At 43.8% G+C, this 21,629-nt stretch overlaps 1 protein-coding gene across 1 annotated transcript in view; it reads left to right on the plus strand.

The window, feature by feature from the left end:
* KYNU (kynureninase) overlaps window positions 1-19,675 on the plus strand; it is a 202,514-nt gene extending 182,839 nt beyond the window's left edge. Inside the window, exons 13-14 of the mRNA XM_060257263.1 lie at window positions 12,781-13,011; window positions 19,356-19,675. Coding sequence (XP_060113246.1) covers window positions 12,781-13,011; window positions 19,356-19,499 — 375 coding nt within the window. The 3' untranslated portion in view covers window positions 19,500-19,675. The remainder of the gene's footprint in view (window positions 1-12,780; window positions 13,012-19,355) is intronic.
* Window positions 19,676-21,629: the final 1,954 nt, after the last annotated feature.

The raw sequence follows: 21,629 nt of genomic DNA on the forward strand, positions 1-21,629 counted from the left end.
CTGAATTACTTGGAATTCAGCAAATAATTGGAATAAAATACAGTAAATTGATTTATCGATACCAGCAACAAAAATGGCTGTGCCAGAACCATTCATAAAGAGAAACAAAACTGTCTGCCCTATATATTATTAACTAATGTTGTTTTTCACAAAAGATAGTACTTTGGCTGACGTAATACAAGGAGGATGATAGCACTGTGAACATGCTATCTGTTCCCTTTTATATTAATGTTTATTTATAGGACAGCAGTGAATTGAATGCTGCCTTTCACTGGCCTACTCCTACTCATTCTGCTGAGTTGCTGCTTCTGCCACTTTGTTGTCATTTTTCTTTAGTTAGAAAATGAACTGCCCCATAGCTAGGTGCTTGAGATAGCAGGAGGTAGTACTAGTTCTATGTCAGGTACATGTATCTTATAGATATAAAAGCCTAACATCCTGGCATTTTCCAGCTCTCCCATTGGCTGTGGTGCATACCACATCAGCCATTGGCTATGAACTGCCAGAGAAGACAATTTGCATGCCACTGGCTGGGTCTGCCCCTCTCCCCCACCTACTGCCAACCCCAAAACAGACAAGGATTGGATCACTGGGAAAACTGCTAGGCAGTAGCTATTGATAGGCAACCAAGTTTGCTTTTGTCAGTAAAAACAAACAACTAACCTTGGTTGTGTCACTAAAAGGAGGGGGGGGCATTTCTAGGCCTCTTTTGGCATTTGAGAGAGAACTCATTGGGGCATGTCCTCACTAAGGTTGCCAGTTCCATGTTGGTTGGAAATTCCTGGATATTTTGTGGTGGAATAGGAGGGCAGGATTTGGGGAGGGGAGAGGCCTCAGCTGAATATAATGCCATAGAGTCCACCCTTCAAAGCAATTATTTTCTCTAGTTCAGTTCTGATACCAGGAAATCTTCAGGCTCCACCTGGAGGCTGGCTACTCTAGGTCTGGCTGTTTGCTACTACTCAGCAGCAGCCCCCTATGACAGCCTGTGTGGCATAGGAGTTAGGGCTTCAGAGCAAGGGCTGGAGTGTATGGCAGGTTCTTGCTGCAGAAGCTGAATGTGTGATTTTGGACCACTCACAGACTTTCAGCCTAACCTATATCACAGGGTTGTTGTGCAGATCAAAAGGGGGAGAAGAGAATGATGTAAGCTGCTTTGTTCCCCACACACACACTGTAGAGAAAGACTGTGCTTTTCCTAGGTGGAGGCTGCAGGAAGGGGGAAGGAGATGAAAAGCTGAAGTCAGAGGGAAGGTGATAGGGTTGCCAACTCCAAGTTGGAAAATTCCTAGAGATTTGAGGGGTGGAGCCTGGAGATGGTGGAGTTTGAGGAGGGGTGGGGCCTCAGACAGGTACAATGCCATACACTCCACCCTCCAAACCAGCCATTACTTCCTGGGGAACCATTGTTGCCAATTTCTAAGTGAGGGCTAGAGATCACTCAGAATTACAGATGTTTTCCAGATGGCAGAAATCAGTTCCCCTGGAAAAAATGGCTGAGTCATTATACCTTGCTGAGGTTGCTTCCCTCCTGCTTTAGTCCACATTGTGATTTTGGACCAGTCACAGACTTTCAACCTAATCTACCTCACAGGGTTGTTAAGCAGATCAAAAGAGGGAGAGGAAAATGATGTAAGCTGCTTTGGTCCACCCTTTTTCTAGGTAGAGGCTGCAGAGAGTGGGGAAGAGATGGAAAGCTGAACCCAAACTTGAGTTGTTGTGTTCATCAGTGTAATTTGGTCCTGCCTCCTTTAGCCTCCCTTCTTATACAGAGCACAATGGAGGAATCCTGGTTTGAAACAACCTTCATTTACCAATAACATACACCAGTGATATTCAGTGAAATGTCAAAGAGCTACATATGGCTCTACTAGGTACCATTTCCCAGTGTGGCACCTGCCCCATGTTCTAGGAGAGAGGGCAAGGCCATTGCCTTGTGGGGCTTGTGATTGATAAGTGGCTCCACCCTGAAACAGTTGCTGCTGAAAGGACTAGAGGATAGGTAAACTGTGAGTATTCCAGAGCTGAAGGTCTCATGCCAGAGTTGGGAGTAGAGCAGGGGTGGCCAATGGCTGGAGCTGATGGGAGTTGTAGGCAAAAAACATCTGGAGAGCTACTGTTGGCCACTCCTGGAGTAGATAACTCATCCTCTTCAATACACCTGTCCTCCTCTGCACTTTCTGTGCTGGGAAAAGAATACACTAGCCAAAGACAACAGAAAATTCATCACCATGAGAGCCTCCTGTGGCCACAGTGAGCTGATGGTACTTTTACTCTCCTTTCTCCAGAGTCAGCTTTCTCTGCTCTTCTCCAGAGCCAACTTACTCTGCTCTGGGTACCTGGGCAATCTGAGCCATGAGTTCCTGTGGCTTATGCTGAGGAAAGAGTAGGGAAGGCATAGAAGAAAGTAGAGACTATTTAGGCTTCTCACTGTTGGAACCTGCTGTGCTTCTGAGGAGAGGTTTCAGGATGTTGCTAACTGACTCACAGCAAGATTCTGCACCTTTTACTTCCCTTACTGTCTTCTTACTGTCTCCCTGGGATAAGTCAGAGCAGCTTTGACCTTTTTTGCTCTCAGCTGAGTTTTGGGTCTTTCTCCAGATATACAGCTAGAAGACCATGAGGAAAGTGAAGCATGCATGGGCTTTGCAATGAAAGAGACAGCCAACAGCACTGGCTTGGAGGCTTCAGGTTCAGGCAGTGGAAAGCCAGAGCACACTTCATTTCTCTATCTGCCTTCTTGCTCTCTCCCCACAAAAAGTTGAGAAGGTTCTGGCACCTGCTGTTTTGATCCAAAAGAGCAGGCTGTGCTGAGAAAAGATAGGCGCTTCATCTGTATCTTCCCTTAGATGTCTTCTAAGCCCCCACATGTTTGCAAGGTGCTTTGATGGACAGTAAAAGTTTAATTTGTTAACCTGGTCCAAGAACCTTGAGTGACAGGGGATTCAAATGTAATTCTACACTTGAGAGTGCCAGTTGGGAGGGGCAGTTAAGAAATTACTGCTGACTTGTAAAGAACATTAGGAGACGGAAAGGATCAAGAAGGAACCCCTTTCAAGCCTGAGGGAAATAGCTCCTAGTAAAGGGGGATGATCCCTATCCAGTCTGAGGGGAATAGCTCCTAGAAAGGGTGAATGGTCCCTGTCAAGTGGTTAAGAAAGGATACTGGAACTTTTATTAATGTCCCTGTCTTCACCCACTTAAGTATCTGTGAGACTAAGAAACATCTGCTTGTTTTTTAAGCAGAGACTGCCAAGAAATCTCTCTCTTCAGTGTTTAATGACCCATCTGCACAACTAAACAGCTATTTGCAGGGCTTTTTTTGAGCAGGAACGCACGGGAACACAGTTCTGGCTGGCTTGGTATCAGAGGGTGTAGCCTAATATACAAATGAGCTCTGCTGGGTTTTTCCCTACAAAAAAGCTCTGTGTGAAACAATGGTGATGTCAGAAGGTGTGGCCTAGTATACAAATGAGTTCCTCCTGGGCTTTTTCTACAAAAAAAGCTCTGGCTATTTGTGACAAAATATCTGTTGTTTATACTCATACATGAACTGTCACACACTAAGAAGGAGAACAAGAAGATATCAGATTTATACCCCACCCTTCACTCTGAAGAATGATTGAAACAGGACGTTTCAAGTCGACCAGCTGCACGTTGGGACTCCTTGCTGTTCATTGTTGTTAATGCAATTGTACCTTGCTTTATTATTATTATTATTTCGTTATTTGGTCACTATAACGATGTGGTTGTATTTGTCTTAGTTTTGAAGTGACCTCTCTCCTGTTTAGGCCTCTGTGTTTGGCTGGAACAGAGAGACTGGGTGAGTCAGAGCCTTGAGTCCCCTTACACCCAAAGCCCAGCAGCAGAGAGCAGATCATGATCAGAAGGGGTGGGGGTATAAAATCTAGGTCCTTGGCTGAAGAACCCAGTAGCTAAGTCCCCCTGCTCGGTATGAGCAGAGAGACTGGGTGGCTCAGAGCCATGAGTCCGCCTACACATAAACTCCAGCAGCAGAGGGCAGATCACAAGCAGAAAGCAATTAATCTTTTTTGCTTTAGACGAGCTCTGTGCCTCTCTCCTTTGCTGTCGCCAGCCAACAGAGGAGAGGCTGGGAGGTGAGCTGACTGAATATATAGCATTCTGAGCTCATAGAGCAGAATAGGAACTTTGTGGTTGGCTGCTGGCAGTACCTGTTAAGTTTTGGAAGGCTCGTATTGGAGTTTCTAAAGCTGGAGAAGCCCCTGCCCCCAAATTGCCTTGGGGTTTTATAAAAAAAGTTTTATTGAACAATGCCAGTCTGTCTGGAAAATGTATCCATTAATTAATTGCCGTGAACCACTGAGAACAATACTAAAACTTTGAGAAAGTCAGTGGTGGCAGGGTTACCACGGACTTCAGTTTGCATACCATGAACCAGCCAAAATTCATCACAAGCTTTAGTTCATGAGCTGGTTTGTGCAATCCCTAAGCAAGATGCCTACTTGACCTTTTACTCTCGTAAGTAACAGTTTGTTACTTTTGAATGGCCATCAGCCTTTCTTGTGCCATGATCAAACAAGTCAAAAGAAGGATTTTAATCCAGTAGCACCTTAAAGACTAACAAAATTTGTGGTTGGGTATGAGCTTTTGTGGACCACTGCTCACTTTTTCAGATACTGAAGAAGTATGCCTGAAGAAGTGAGCAGTGATTCACAAAAGCTCATACCCTACCACAAATTTTGTTAGTCTTTATAGTGCTACTGGACTCTTACAGTTTTCTGCTCCTACAGACAGACTAACATGGCTATGCATCTTTATTATATACTAAGTTATATACACTTAACTTGATGAGTCAGAAAACAGAAAAACAAAGAAAGAAAAGGGGCTGGCAAGACAAGGAGAAGATAAAGGGATGCTGGAGGGGAAATTGTCATAGTGTGTTGCTTTGTCTTTAGTCCTATGCAAACTTAAACTTACCTGAACAAAATGTCAATATAGGTAGGCAATAATTAGCTGCACAAACAAACAACCACCAGTGTAGAATGTATCCTGGCCATTAGTTCCAGGCAGGGAGCTGACTATGTATCAATCATGAGCAGGCAAATTAAGTAGAATGTGCCCTTTACACATTGAGTCTGCTTTCTCACATGATTGGACATTTTCCTTGCTGCTGTTTATCCCCACTAATCTGTAATCTTGAATTGTGAAAAGGCATAAAGTTAAAAGAATTTTTAAAATCATTTTGAGAGTACTACTTAGAAGCCTCCATGTGCATTTGATATTTATCCAGACACTCAACTAATATTCAATTCTTGTGAACACTTCACAAATAAATGCCAGTGATTGAGCAGGTACAAAAAGCAGGGGTTGTACCTAATGTCAGTAATTTAAAGCATGTATCTGACTACATAGAGAATAGACTCTCTCGGCTTGGCTTCGCGAACGAAGATTTAAGAAGGGTGCAATAGTCCACGTTTGCTGCAGGCTCGCTGGTGGCTGACAAGACCAATGTGGGACAGGCAGGTCCGGCCACAGTGGCTGCAGGGAAAAGTCTGATTTAGGGTTGGTGCTGTAGCAGTGCGATTCTTCCTCGATCTCCTTTTGTCCTCAAGACCAGCTATGCGTGTGTTCTCAAAGGAAGAGACAGCCTGGTGGATGGTGTGCCTCCATGCTTTGCGATCTGAGGCAGACTATTTTAATGGTTTATTTATTTACTTAATTTATATGCTACCTTTCTCCCCCGTGGGGCCCCAAAGCTGCTTACATCATTCTCATTCATTTTATCTTCACAATGACTCTATGTGGTAGTAGATTAGGTTGAGAGTATGTGACTGGCCAAAGGTCACCCAGAAAACTTTCATGATAGAGTGGGGATTTGAACCTGAGTTGCCAAGTTCCTAGTATGACACTACACTACACTGGATCCAGCCATGACCTCAGGAAATGCATTCCTCTTCTCTGGTAGTCAAGAAGATTTAGTTTGCAGTTTGTGCAAGCACAAAGTTCTCATAAACTGAAATGTCATTGTTTTATTTATTTATCTAAAACATACCCACCTTTCCACCTAGCATAGGGTCTTCAAGGTGGCAAACAATTAAAAAACATCATATACACAGTTGAAACATATGCACAGGAAGGAGGGTCAGTGAGGTAATGCCAGATGAAACAGATAGTCTTCACCCACTGGTGGGCAACAGTGATAGAACCCCTGATAGAACAGATGGATCTCTCTGGGGAAGAGATTTCATAAGTTTGCTACCATGACCAAGAAGGCCTTTTTTGAGCTGCTAACCATCTAGCCTCAGACAGAGAGGACACCCAGAGAAGGGCCCCTGAATATGACTGCTGTGGTCATATTAACCAGGCATGACTTGGTCTTGGAACACAAGTCACTGTCACACCAGTGGAAAACTGCTTGTGTTTTGCCTACTCCTCATGTATCCCTTAAATCCAGCATGGTACAAAAACAGCATTTTATTTAGATCCCTATTCTATATTAATCTTTCCTTAATTTTTCCTTTCTTTTTCTAACCCTTGCTTTACTCCTGTTTTACCTCTCCCTTCTCTATAATTCTGTCTCCTTTTCCACTTTCCACATACTAACCTATTCCATGTCCATTGTATCCCATCCACCATCCCACATCATTCCTTCTCCCACTTCTCCCTCCACTGCACCTTTGCTGATTATCTCCTCCTCTGCTTTTTAATTACATTGGCATTAACCTTCACTCTACAGAATTTCCTTCCCCCCTTTTCCAGTACTTTCTGTTCTCTTCCATCCTTTTTGTCTCACCATTCCTTTTATACTTCCCATCCATACCTATCATCCCCCTCTGTCCCACTCATCCAGAAATACCCATTCTTCCTTTCCTACCCTAAATATACTTTCATTTACTTCTCCCTTTCAGTTTCTTCCTCGCCAATTGCTGCCTCTTGTCTCTCCTTCCATCTTCCATCCCTGATGACCCCAGCACTTCCATTGCCTCCCACAGCCCTGTCTTATCTCTAGCAAGTTCTTGCACTGAAATGCGGTGCTTCCACATCTGAGGGAGTGATTAAGATTTTTAAAAATGCTTTCTTTTAATTTGGGTCTATTTGACCCCCCCCCCCCCAAAAAAAATGGTATTTCCACATATTCCTGAATCCCAATATCGGTATGCTACTGAGATTCAGTAATTATTCAGGAAACTAAAAATTATTTGGCTTTATTGTGCCATATGGGGACTGTCTTCATAGGGTATAATGGGGGATATATCTGGGGATATCTGGGGCTCTGTGAAAGCTCTTTTTGAGGCAGAGGCATCAAATTTGGAGCATAGGTGCTGGTGCCTCTCCTAAAAAAATTGCAGCATAGGTGCTGGTGCTTCTCTGAAGCATATGCACCAAACCAAGTTTCAAAAAGATCGGACCAAGGGTTCCAATTCTATGAGCCCCCAAAGAAGGTGCTCCACAATTCTCCACTATTTCCAAAGGAAGGGCAAAAGGGAATGCATTCCTTTTAAATGACTTTTGCAAGCCGCATCATGTGTGAGTCAACTCCATAACAATGAGTTCACCTGGAAGGTGGGTAAACTTGCAACTTCGGAGTGGACTCAGGCACAGCCTGCAAAAGCCATTTAAAGGGATCTGTGTGTGGTGGGGAGAGCTTTCACTGCAGCACGCAGATCTGAGATGATCAGCTGGGGCAGCAGGAGGTGAGAGCTTTGCACTGCCATGGCTGGGACTGGCTCTCCTTGCAGCTCACTGCAAGAAGAGCCCACCAGCCATTAGGTATAGCTGAGCCTGAATAAAAGGTTTTTCTTTCTTTTTTCTTTTTCTTTTTTGCTTTAATTCAGACTTGGCTATATTGGTAGCTAAATCAGATTCTCTAATCTGTATTCAGCTGAATAAATACCCCCCCAAATAGCAATAAGGTATTTTGGGGTATTTATTTGACTCAGTTTATATCAAATGCACCCCTCTAGTTATGATAAGCACAATGGCTTTTGAACTTTCCTGAAGCAGCCTTCAGAGAGTTAGGATGCCAACAGGTTCACATATTGGGCTACAATGAGCTCATCCTGGCCTTTTCCGCATTTGTGTATACTACGGCTTTCTCTTCACACTTCCATCACTTCAAAAAATTGCTTCTATATTCACTCACACACTCATCTCACTCTCCCATCAGATTTTTTGATTCCTTCCACATCCTTTTTCAAGCATTTTGCTATCGTTCTGCTGTTCTCCATAGTTTTCAATAGTGGTTTTTCAGAGAAGTATTTCCCTCTCCTTTTACTTCACTTCCAAGCCTTTAAAAACAGGCACATTTCCTTGGACTTTTCCTTCCCTCTCCCCTCACAGGCCAGTTGATCTCTCCTTATTGGTCAGTTTTGCACTAGGCATGTCTTTTGAAATAGGAGATTAGGAAAGTAATTGCCTTTGTCTGGCTTATTTTCTGGAATAATCAGTTAGCTTGGGTGTTTAAGATGCAGTGCTATTAACAGCAAGGTTGTTGGTTTGATTCCCTTTTTGGGCAATTTTGTTTTTGGGAAAAAAAATGTTTCCTTTTAAATTGACTCCAACCACAAACGTTTCAAACATGAAGATAATGCTGTGGAACCTGCTCTGGGGCAGGAGCATCCTGTTTAAAAAAGGGGACTGGTCCATCTCAACATCTGGTCTTCCCCTTTTGTCATCTCATTTTCAAATAATAACAGTTGGGGGGGGGAGCTCAAGTTGGCAAAGCATTGACATCTCCCCCCTCATGAAACTCCTCCACCAAACAGCCACACAGCAGCCTTCCTGATGCCTGTTTGGCCAAACAGTCAGCATCTCCTCTCACTAAACATTTAAAGTAGTGCCTGCCAGTGATCTTTTTTTCTCCAGCAATCCCAGATTAGCATTAAACTCCTTGACTACTGATAAAGGGACATGGAGAACACCAATGGTGACCCCATGCTAAATTCAGCTGGAAGAATCTCCTATTTCAAAAGACACACCCAGTGTGAAACTAACCAGTCAGGAGAGACCAACCCCACAACACTACCTGTTTTTTCTCATTAGTATGCAGAATATATACACCACAATTCTCAATAGAAATCAGATGGAGAAAAAGATGCAGAGTGCAGGCAAAGCATTCAAAGTAAATCCCAACTGACTCAACTTCAGTGAAAATCAGAAGTAAGCTGTGTATGCAGAAAGGGCCTTTAGTGTCCGCTCCCAAATATCAAATGGCAGGTGGATCACTCACTGTTCGAGAGAGGGCACTGAACACTTAAGGTGATTCCCTTCCAAGCAAACCAAATGTTTCCCAAGGGATTTATTTGAATTTGAGGGCATAATTTGGAAAACTAGATTTTTCTGCATATAGGGGTATTCCCCCAAATATACATAACCTTTTATCCCCTTGTGTGGCCTTGTATTGAGTTAGCCAGGGATTCCGAATTAGATACAGACATGATTACTCACTTTGCTCTTTAAATGCCCAGGCAAGCCTTTCTGCCATAAATTTAATTTCAAGTTCCTCCAACGCACCTTTGGATTTTTGAATAAAAACTGTAATTTTATAACTTTTCATATCCTGTACTGTGCACAGTTTTCATAACATACTACAATTAATCTCATTCTTCTAATGTTTGAGCTAAGGACATTCTGAAAACAATCTCAAAACAGGAAATCATTTTCAAATGTCACCATGACTCTACAAAATAAAGTCAGAGAATCACAGAAATGTCATTGCTTTCTCTTTTGCCTGGTATTAAATTCTACAACAAGAATTGGCAAGACAGCCAAGTAATACTTTTTTAACAATTGGTTTTGTTTGTTCTTAAACATCTATTTTTTCCCCTAAACTTTATATGACCTTAGAGATAAACTAAATGCTACTCCGCTCTGACCCAGATGGCGCTCTTCAAAAAGGGAGGGGGTTGCCATTTAGCCCACTGCAGGGGGTCAAAGGCAATGAGAGCTCATCAGTTTCTATGGACTTGGCTTTTTGTATCTGCATTACTCTTTTGGCACATTCAGAATTCCGTTGTGCTAATTGCTGTGGCAAAGTGAAATAGAATTTGTATCTGGCGAAAAGACGACTTTGAAAATTGAATGCCATTTTACATTGGGACACATTAAACTGAATTAAATTTCTAAAAAGAAACACTGCTTTATGTGTTAGTTGACAATTACTTTCTCTTGCATTTTTATGGAAAAAAGTATTTTTAATAATCTAAGAATCGTCCGTAGCATTCTGTAGGAACAGCATTCACATGGAGAAACCTGGTGATTAGAAAACATGAAAGTGATGTTCCATTTAAAGAAAGAGGTTTAGTGGCCTTGAACCAGATCCACTACTCCAGAAAACATCCCGACAAAGGAGTTAATAGCTTCCAGTCCCAGAATTGTTTCCAGGTTTGGGAGAAAGTTTTGCCTCCTGAGATTTAGTGATCCAACAGTTTTGGGGAATTTGTGTAGTATAGAGAATAAGAAAATGAGTTGTGAATCATGAAGTCCTTGATTAAAATCGTATCTGCCATAAACTCTCTAGATGGTCTGATAATCCAAAAATCATTCAATCAACCGTCCCCTCTGAAGAATTCTTTTCTTTGTGTCATGAAACTTAAACCACAGCTGACAGTCATAAAACCTAGTGATGTAACCAGTAGGGTGGGGAGATGGCCATAGCCTTGGAACAGATAATCATTGACAATGATTATTCCTTCAAGGGATATGTTTTTAATAGCCACATACACTCCTTTATAGCTGAAATATTTGGGCAGGGAAATTTACCCGGAGGTGCCTACACAATACAAGCTAATGACATAACCTGCTATTCAAGTCTGAAGACATGATGAAAATTTAAAAAAAAAAAAACCCTTTGTCTTGTTTTTTTTTTAAATTTGGAGCTTAAGTTGGCTCATAAATTGTACCCCTGCTCCAAAGGGCCCATGGGAAGAGACTGTAGTAAGAACAGGTATTTATAAAGGAGGCACAAAGAATATGAAAATGTACCCCTGCAATGGTGGCACCCAGCCAGTCTGCCCTCCCTTCCTCTCCCTTAGCATTTCTCTACCTAGCTGTCCTGTATCAGGAAAAGGGGAAAAGCCTTCTAAAGGGCTAAAGGAATTAGAGCAGTCCACACCCCCACTCTGTATATTTCCCTTTGAGCAAGATAATAAAGGACATATTTTGAATTAGGGATGGGCACAAACTTCATCAGAAACCTAAATCTGTTACAAAAATTGCCTGGTTCATAGTTCATGAGGGTTGTACAGTTGCATCTGCCATGAACCTCCATGGTTTCCACAGAAGTTTGTGGCAGCGGTTTGTGTGGCAGAGACACTGGTGATGACCAATTAGTTGTCAAAGCAATTGGGGGGAGGTGGATTTCTGCAGCCCTGGAAACACCAATAGTGGCCTCCAAAGCTCAAACAGGCAGTGTCAGTGGCCAGCAAGGGAGTTCCCATGCTGCTCTATGGGAGGGGAATGTCTATACACCCCCAGCTCACAAGCAGCTGGTTGCTTTTTTTTCCTTTTCTTTTCAGAAGGCAGTTGAGCAGAGAGAGTTAGAGGCAGAGAGGAAAGGGGACTGGAAGTCAGTCCTCAGTGTGAAAACAGTGAGATTGGGGGTGTTTGGTGCTTACTCAGGGCTCTGAAGCACCTGTCATTCTTCTGAAGCTGAGCAGAGTGGCTCAGTCAGTGGGTTCTTTGGCTGAGGACCCACACTCCCCTTCAGTAGGATTTTTGAACCCGCAGTCTCCCCCCTTTTGCTCTTTGGACCCTTGAATCCTTGACTTCCATGCTTCTGGGCACACCCTCTTGATTTAGCATAATCAGCTGCATTTGCTATGCCTGTGTATCATCTTGGTTTTCCAGCTTTCCACCCCCTCTTGTGCTAGACCTCCTGTTAGTTCCCTACATTTTGCACTTTGCAGCAACAATGTCTATGATGAGGAGATGGGCTGTGTTCACCCCTCCAAGCCAATCCTCACTAAACATGGAGGTCAGGAAGATGGGCATCCTTGGGATGTCTTCTGTGAGTTTGATGCCTCTAGCTTGTAGAGAGGCCATTTGACACACTCCTCCTGACCTGTGGTTGTGATCTCCCCTGAGAGCACTTTCTAGGAGGCACTTGATCCAGGGAGCCTCCCTAAATCCAATCCTCACCAAACCTGGAGGGCAGGTAGAAGGGAATCCCAGGTAAGTTCTCTATGAGTTTGATGTCTCTAGCTTGCATGGGGTCTGTTTGACACACTTCTGAACCTGCAGCTGTGATTTTCCCATAGAACACTTTCCTGGGGCACCTGCTTTGGGGGGCTGTAATTTGACCTCACCAAATCCTCACCAAACTTGGGGGGCAGGTAGAGGAGAATCAGCTGAAGACTCAGAGTGAGTTTGGCATCTCTAGCCCACAAGGGGGCCATTCTACTACATCACGAACCTCACAAAATGAACCTGTTCGGCAAATGGGAAGGTTCATGAAAGTTTGTGGTTCATGAGACCCCGCAAACCACAAGCTGGGATGAACCTCCATTTATTTTCTCAGTTTGTTCCCATTTCTTCTTAGAATACACAAGAGCACCTGACTTGAACCCTTCCTATGTCATTCTGTCAAGATGGTGTCAGTCTGCAAATGCCCTTTTTAAAAGGCCTGTAAGTTAATTAATTTCCAGCCCCAACACTAATCTCCCTAGCTTCGAAAGTAACTTTCTGCACAGTTTAAGCATTTTACATTGTAGTTTAATTGTAGTGAAGTGCTGTTTATGGATTTGTTTGATCCATATATTGGTTGTATGGCAATGAAGCAGTTGTTTATTTTACATGTAGGTCTTTGGACAAACTACAATGAGACTTCTGAGGAAAAAATCCATTCTTCTTACTGGCTACTTGGAATACTTGATAAGGCATTACTACAGTGAAGATAAAGATGATCCTGAGAAGCCCTATGTGAAAATAATCACACCATCTAACATTGAAGAAAGAGGATGCCAGCTAACACTGGTCTTCTCCATTCCAGTTAAATCTGTGTTTAAAGAACTGGAAAAAAGAGGTGTTGCTGTAAGTATGCAAACATGTCTTCGTGTTGGTAATTCTTCTGTTACAGGGCTTATGTGCTGTGTTAATAGTCTTAGAAAAGCATCTTGATTGTTTTAACTGAGGCACAGAATACCGGTGTAACATGTCCTAACTCATAAATGTTTTGAGAAATGGTTTTGTTGTCCTGTTGGTCCCAGAAAAGAAGAGACATATTTTAAGTAAGGTGATACTTTTTACTGCCAGCTTTCCATACATGAAAAAATCATGCATCCAAGAAAAACACATGTTTCCAGAACAAGGTATCACTTGAAAGGATTGATGTTGCAGGCCCAGCACCAAAGGCAAGGGGGAGGAGTGAGGCAAACAGAATACAGACACATTGTTTGGGCTGACATGGCCACAACTTTATTGACTACAGCTGTCAGAAGCTTGGAACAATGTAGGGCAATGAAATGCAGACATCAGCTTGCCAGCTCTTGGACACCTAACACCCAAGCCTGACTGCTGGGGGATACCATGGGATGGCAGGCCATAGGATTTTGCATGGGTGTAAACCATTGCATGGTATCCACTGCTACTTGAGAAAGAGGTTGTCCTGGCAGCCCCCAAGATGGATGTGTCCCCTAGAAGCTCTTATCTTTCAAGGAGATCCCTGAAGGTGGGGGAAATGGATGCACAGAAATGGATCTGGCCTAGTGCTGATACTGCCAGAATGCAGTCGTAGCAATGCAAGCAACAAAGAAAGTTAATGCAATACTGCCCCAAAAATACCCGAATGACCAATCATCTAACTGAAACCGAATATGCTGAAAACAGAAGGAGGGCTGCATGGGAAAAGGAGAAAGCTGATTGTGGCCAGCAGCATGGCAGACCCTGTCTTTATTCTAGCCAGGTAAACCAGAGAGAAGACTCACTTCTGAGGTCCATTGGCCAGAGCCTGTCCCCCCAGCCAAGCTAAGCCACTGCCTGATTGGCTGGGCAGGAAAGTGAAGCACTAAGAACCTGCAGTGCCACAGAGGACCCTAGGAAGGCCTTCTGCCACCTAATAGCAGCAGCTAGCACCCCATTTTACCTCATCTGTCTCCCCACCCCCGTGGGCCTGCAAATGGGGCCCCAGGTAAGTCAGGGTCCCTAGCTTGTGTTAATTTTCATACATGAGGTTATGGCACTCTTAACTCTCTCTCATACTATCTGTAGTGTATTGTTTGTGGCCTTGGTCACTGATTACTTGAACTGGTGTGACAGTTTTGAACATTTCACTCTTCAGAGAGCTCCCAATTTTCAGTCCAACGAATGTGAGGGAAAGTTTGGCTGGGATTCAGGTTTGTCAGAGGGGCAGGATGATGATTAGGATGAGATCCCATAACCAGTGGAAGCCAAAAAGAGAGACCGGAAGCAAGAAGGCTGAATAAATAGTGCAGAGGAGGAGATGAACAAAGGAATCCGAAGAAAGGCAGGGTAAGTGAAAGAAAAGGTGGGATGAGGAGAGAAATGGGATAAGGGCAGGGAGAATGACTAGGGTTGCCAAGTCCAATTCAAGAAATATCTGGGGACTTTGGGGTGGAGCCGGGAGACTTTGGGGGTGGAGCCAGGAGACATTAGGGGTGGAGCCAAGATCAAGGCTGTGACAAGCATAATTGAACTCCAAAGGGAGTTCGGGGCATCACATTTAAAGGGACGGCACACCTTTTCAATTCCTTCCTTCCATAGGAAATAATGAAAAATAGGGGCGCCTTCTTTTGGGGCTCATAGAATTGGAACCCCTGTTCCAATCTTTTTGAAACTTGGGGGTTATTTCGGGAAGAGGCACTAGATGCTATACTGAAAATTTGGTGCCTCTAGCCCAAAAATCAGCCCCCCCCAGAGTTCCAGATACCCGCAGATCAATTCTCCATGATTTTCTATGGGAATAAATCTCCATAGGGAATAACAGAGTTCCCAGCAGACATTCCCCTCCCCTCCCCCCGCTTTCTGATGGCCCTGAAGCGGGGGGAGGGTCTCCAAACCGAGGGATCCCCTGCCCCCACCTGGGGATTGGCAACCCTAGGAAGGACTAAGCAAAGAAGACTTGGAAGAAACCTCACAGAACAAGAGGTCAGAAAGTAGTGCTATAGAGGCTGACTGAGGGCTAAAGGAGTGAGGCAAAGTAGGCAGTGTGCTGAGGAAACCAGGCAACGGAGAAAACAATGCGAGCAGGAAGCGCATCGATGGATGGATTGCTCTGAGAAAGCCCAGACGAGGGTAGCAGCCGCAGAATGTGCAGGAGCTAAATCAATCCTCTTCCACAAAAAGGAAGTGACATTGCAGCTGACGTTACCGGGACTGCCCTCTATGCCTCTAAAAAGAAGTTTACAATTAACTTTGGATGTGAGGAGGATCTACCATTACTCAAAGAGAGCAGTATGTAACTCAAGAGCGGCATTCACTGCACTTCGTTTTCAAACTATGCCCACTGAACTGCTGTCTGCAAGGTATACTAATAAACCACAGGGACAATGTGTATGCGTATGCGAAACTGCAGCGGAAGATCTCTTTCACTATATAACGGGGTGCCCTTTATATTCAGATCTAAGAAGCAGATTCCTTTCTGGAATTTTAAACCAAGTACACAGCTTATCTGACAACAAAAAATTGATTTATTTTTTTTTACCATTGGACACAAATTCTTGGTCTCATGGAGGGTTCCATTTTTTTCCCACTTTCATCTAGAACAGTTAGATCCAAGGTAGCTCGTAGTTCTGCACCACATTGAGCTCTATAGTCCAGCACAGCTATTATGATTTTAAACATACCAAGGATGTACTTATGAAATTTTAGAAGTGTAGAGTTCTAACCTGAAGATCTGCTTTTTAACTATGATTTTTGAATGTCAATTTTTATACTGCAATTTTATATTGTAATGGCTAATGGCCACATACATTACAACTATTACCTACCTACCGACTCAAAGAGTGATGCTAGTATGGGGGCAGTTGGCTAATGTAGAGCAGAGTTTTGCCCAGTCATAGAAATGAGGTACTAAGATTAGTAAATTAACCTCCCAAGAAGTATATTGCAAAAAAGGTAAACTTACATTCATTAATGTAGATTCTATTCACAGTTCAATCAGTTCACAGTCAAGGGGAGAGAGAAGCCTAATCTAAAGAGTACTTTCCCTATCACAAAGGGCCACCTTGTCTGATATGTGTGGGGGAATGTAAGGGCAGACTTCTGTCTACAGGGCAGACTTCCAGAGATGTGTGGCTCCATCAAAAGCCATGTAGAGATAGTGACAGGACAAAGCAAGAGAGAAGAGGGGTTAGAGGGCAGAGGTATCCTCTTCAAGGAGACCATCACACCTATACACCCTTAGAGTGACGTAGTGCCCCCCTATATCCAGTCATGCTGAGTTGGCTCATTCCAACAGCTAGATCGTCTTAACCCGCATATAAGAGGAATCCAGTCTAGAGTTTTGACAGAACAGAATGATGCCAACATTAAGTGCACAGAGTCCGGCAATTCTCAGGCAAACTGCTTTTGAAACAAAGGAAAACTCAAAAGTGTTGCTGGGGGTCCCTGGTCCCAAGGAGCAGGATTTCATGGGGCACTGGGAGCTGTGATGGGAGAGGGAAACCAAGGAACTGCTCCACTGATGGAGCACCCTTCCATGACAAGTGGGGGCCCATGAGAGAAGCAGAGGGAGAATCCAATCCCCCCCCCACACACACACACTTTGTCACTGGCCTGGGGCAGCCCTTGAGCTCCCCTGCAGCTGCTTGGACCCACCAGGCAGTGGTCAGATGGGGGCCACATGTTCCTCCCCCATTGCTCTTAGCAGCTGTGGGTAGAATTGCTGAGGCTTCCTTCTCCCCTTCCATTTACTCTCAGCAGCTCACCTGAAACTGCTCCAGAAAGGCTCAATGAGACTTGCTGAGCAGCCTGGTTAAAACGGATAAAAGGAAGTACTTCTTCACCCAAAGGGTGATTAACATGTGGAATTCACTGCCACAGGAGGTGGTGGCGGCCACAAGTATAGCCACCTTCAAGAGGGGTTTAGATAAAAATATGCAGCAGAGGTCCATCAGTGGCTATTAGCCACAGTGTATGTGTGTATATAACATTTTTTGCCACTGTGTGACACAGAGTGTTGGACTTGATGGGGCGTTGGCCTGATCCAGCATGGCTTCTCTTATGTTCTTATGTTCTTATGACTTCCTCCCCCCCGCCCCCCACGCCAGCAGTGTCTAGGAGTCACTCTGAGCCCTAAACAGCACTCCGTGCTTGCCATGGCTGGGTTCCAGGGTTGTTTTGCAGCTGCCACAAGGCTCAGCTGCCGCAGAAGCAAAGTGAATTGTCTACGTATGCATATACAACACTTTGTAATTGTTATTATTATTATTTTTACTTTACTTTGGGCACAATTTAAACTTTTTGGATTTTTCTGCACATTTGCTGAAAAATCTGTTCAGCTTCCATGTGGCCTCGGTCCACACTTTTAGTTACTCACTGGTGTGGGCCACATGTCTCTAATACTATACAGATTTCCCATGGAATCCCAGCCCCAATAAGATACGCTTCCAGTTGGACAGTGCCACTGCAACATGGTCACTTAGCAACTGTCTGGGATTGCAGGCAGATCTGCTGAGAAGGGAGAACAGGGAGTAAATGTTTGGTTTTGGTTGGGTTTGGGTGGTGTGGTGGAACTCTCTAATGGCTCTTGGCAGCTCTCGCATCGCGAGTCGAATAGCACTCCTCGGACAATTAGTAAAAGAGCTGTAAGTAAATTGTTTTGCTTTGAAACATAAACCATCATTTCCTTCACTGATTTGCTGGCTACTTCCTTTGGTAACCAAAAAGTGCAGCTTCAGTGCTCAGAAACAATATGTAGTTTATCTGCCATATGCTGGAGATAAACAATAGTTGCGGGGGGGGGGGGGGGTCTCCAATTTTTGCTTTTTCTCTCCCTTATTGCATCTGGCTGGATGCTCCAAATTCAGCTGCACGGATCTTGGCAATGTTCACATTTTATTATCTACTAGAAATGATGTGAAGAGATGCAGAAATTACCGCAACAGTGACTTCCTTTACAGTTGAATTCTTTGTTTCGTTATAATTCCCACCCATGACCCTTCTTCCTCAAAACATTCTCAGAGCAGCAGAGTTATAAACTGCTAGGCCTCTTGGAGTCGTCACTGCTCTGTCCACTTGCCCAGGTGGGCATCAGTGACAGGATAATCAAAGATGTGTTATCCATTCCTCTTCTTTCTCAGAACCTATTTATGAAAACTAAGTATACTTTTTTGTACACTAATATGTCACAGGGTTGCCAAGTCCAATTCAAGAAATATCTGGGGACTTTGGGGGTGGTGCCAGGAGACTTTAGGGGTGGAGCCAGGAGACATTGGGGGTGGAGCCAGGAGCAAGGTTGTGACAAGCACAATTGAACTCCAAAGGGAGTTCTGGCCATCACATTTCAAGGGACTGAACACCTTTTAAATGCCTTCCTTCCATAGGAAATAATGGATAGGGGCACCTTTTGGGGGGGCACATAGTTGGCGGGTATTTTGAGGAGAGACACCAGATGCTACGCTGCAAATTTGGGGCCTCTACCTCAAATAACAGCCCCCCCCCAGAGCCCTAGATACTCGTGGATCCATTCTCCATTATTTCCTATGGGAATACATCTCCATAGGGAATAATAAAGTTCCCAGCAGATATTTCCCTCCCCTCCCCCCACTTTCTGATGACCCTGAAGCGGGGGGAGGGCCTCCAAACCGGGGGATCCCCTGCCCCCACCTGGGGATTGGCAACCCTAATATGTCGTGATCGTTTATGAAAATCAATCTGATTCTATTCTATATAAAGCTAAAGTGGAAAAGAAGAAAGAAATATGGGCTGATCTTCCAAAATAATGGGAGGTCTTATCTAGGGTTTCCAGAATGAGACCGCTAACCAGCAGGGGACTTACCTCCCAAGGCAAGACCTCACTATTGACATAATGATGGTGCGGGCGATGCGCAGACGACACTCTGCTTTAACATCATAACACGCCTTCCTTTTTTCTTTCTTTCTTTTTTTGCAAAGTTATGTTTTCATTTCAGAGTATGACAAAAATGGGATGCCACATGAATGCTCTTCTTTTGCAGGCTGCCCACACCCTGACCTCTGTATATAAACTTATCCCAGGGAAAAAGAATCCCATTGGCACTCGTGCATCTTCTCCCTCTTCTTTCCCAGGCGAAATTTTTTTTTTGGGGGGGAAGGGGGATTGTATTTGGCTGGCATCATCACAGGATCTCAATCTTTAAAGTAAGCTTTGCTGTGCTTTCTGACAAATAAACGTGAAGCTCTATTAATTTATTGAATGTTTATTTGCTGTTTTGCAGTGTGACATGCGGGAACCCAATGCTATTCGTGTTGCCCCAGTTCCTCTCTACAATTCTTTCCACGATGTGCACAGATTTATTGAAATCCTAGGATCTGCAATTACTTCTGCAGAGCGAACGGCAGACACTACAGCACATTTCTGATCGTATCGACAGTGCAGCTGTATCTTTTAATCTCTTTCTGACTAAGATGCATCAATGCTTTTGAGCAATTTTTTGTTTCAAATCTGTTCTACCAATTTGCCCCCAAAGACTGATTTTGCCTGGTTATATATAACAGACATACTTTTTTAAAAAATTAAAACTCACATTTCCACTTACGTAGGCTCCAGGAATTAATATGCTGTGTGTACTTAATGGGGATGGTCCTTAGTATTCTACATTTGTTATTAGTAGTGGCCAAGCTATGCAGAAGAACTGTTGCAAACCTCAAAACATATCAAGGTGTGGGGTAATGCTTCATATAGAATGTTATAGCTGTAACTTTTTTGCATTTTAACCACCATCTCCTCCATTTTTAATTTGTGCTAAAGTGAATTCACACATCTGCATTCACATCTAAATGCAATTTTAAGAATTCACAAAGAACATCTAAAGATGCAAATATTTATTTGGTTTAAAGGCTGATGGTACTTCTTACAGCCCCGTGGCACAGAGTGGTAAAGCTGCAGTACTGCAGTCTGAGCTCTCTGCTCATGACCTGAGTTCAATCCCAGTGGAAGCTAGATTCAGGCAGCTGGCTCAAGGTTGACTCAGCCTTCCATCCTTCCGAGGTCAGTAAAATGAGTACCCAGCTTGCTGGGGGGGGGAGTGTAGATGACTGGGGAAGGCAATGGCAAACCACCCCATAAAAAATCTGCCGTGAAAACGTCGTGATGCACGTCACCCCAGAGTCAGAAACAACTGGAGCTTGCGCAGGGGACTACCTGTATCTTTTAATACCTTACCAACTTTGTCCTGTGTTGTTTGGCTTATTTCTGGCCGTAGATGGCATTTATAGTGAAAGTGATATTTTACCATTACATTATGAGAGAAGAGTCGACTGAGGGGTGACATGATAGAGGTTTACAAGATAATGCATGGGATGGAGAAAGTAGAGAAAGAAGTACTTTTCTCCCTTTCTCACAATACAAGAACTCATGGGCATTCGATGAAATTGCTGAGCAGACAGGTTAAAACGGATAAAAGGAAGTACTTCTTCACCCAAAGGGTGATTAATATGTGGAATTCACTGCCACAGGAGGTGGTGGCGGCCACAAGCATGGCCACCTTCAAGAGGGGGTTAGATAAAAATATGGAGCAGAGGTCCATCAGTGGCTATTAGCCACAGTGTGTGTGTATATATAACATTTTTTGCCACTGTGTGACACAGAGTGTTGGACTGAATGGGCCGTTGGCCTGATCTAACATGGCTTCTCTTATGTTCTTATGAGTGAACATAAGACTGTGGCTCAGTGGTAGAGCATCTGGGGAGGGACTGTGGCTCAGTGGTAGAGCATCTGCTTGGGAAGCAGAAGGTCCCAGGTTCAATCCCTGGCATCTCCAAAAAAGGGTCCAGGCAAATAGGTGTGAAAAACCTCAGCTTGAGACCCTGGAGAGCCGCTGCCAGTCTGAGAAGACAATACTGACTTTGATGGACCGAGGGTCTGATTCAGTAGAAGGCAGCTTCATATGTTCATATGTTCATATGTGAGAAAAACCAACATTTTGTGTTACGGGAGATTTAGAGCTCCCCTGAATATCCTGCCTAGCTAATAGATCAAAAGTCTGATTCTTCCAATGGATAGTCTGCCACATCCATTGGATCCAGGAGAGCCTCCAAAAATATACAGCAGTTGTAGTGATTAACTGTCTGCAGAGAAGTCATTTCCCTGACACCGCTTTGGTGCGACGTCATTTTTCAAAGAATGCCGTTCACTTTGCAGGATGCTATGACCAGCATTTAGTCGAGCAGAGCGGTAAAATCCAAATCAGGGATCTGGGAAACAACTTGAATGAAAGTGTGGCCTGATTTCCAATTCATTGTAAAGTCACAGGTTTAGATGGAAGAGTTCTAAAAGTATTGTGACTGGGGCAAACATGTTGTGGAGTAAACAATCATTACAGGACGTAACTTTTAGTCTCATCATTGGATTAGCACAAAAAAGATTTAGATGCTAAGCTATCTGACTATGAGGAATAAAACCAAAGAACAACAGGACAGTAGTTGGGCAGTTCTGTCATCTCTGTATAATAGACCGATATCCACTTTCAGCCTGTGTAACAATTTTTGCA

Source organism: Heteronotia binoei, chromosome 16, assembly GCF_032191835.1.
Source record: "Heteronotia binoei isolate CCM8104 ecotype False Entrance Well chromosome 16, APGP_CSIRO_Hbin_v1, whole genome shotgun sequence".
NCBI lineage: Eukaryota > Metazoa > Chordata > Lepidosauria > Squamata > Gekkonidae > Heteronotia > Heteronotia binoei.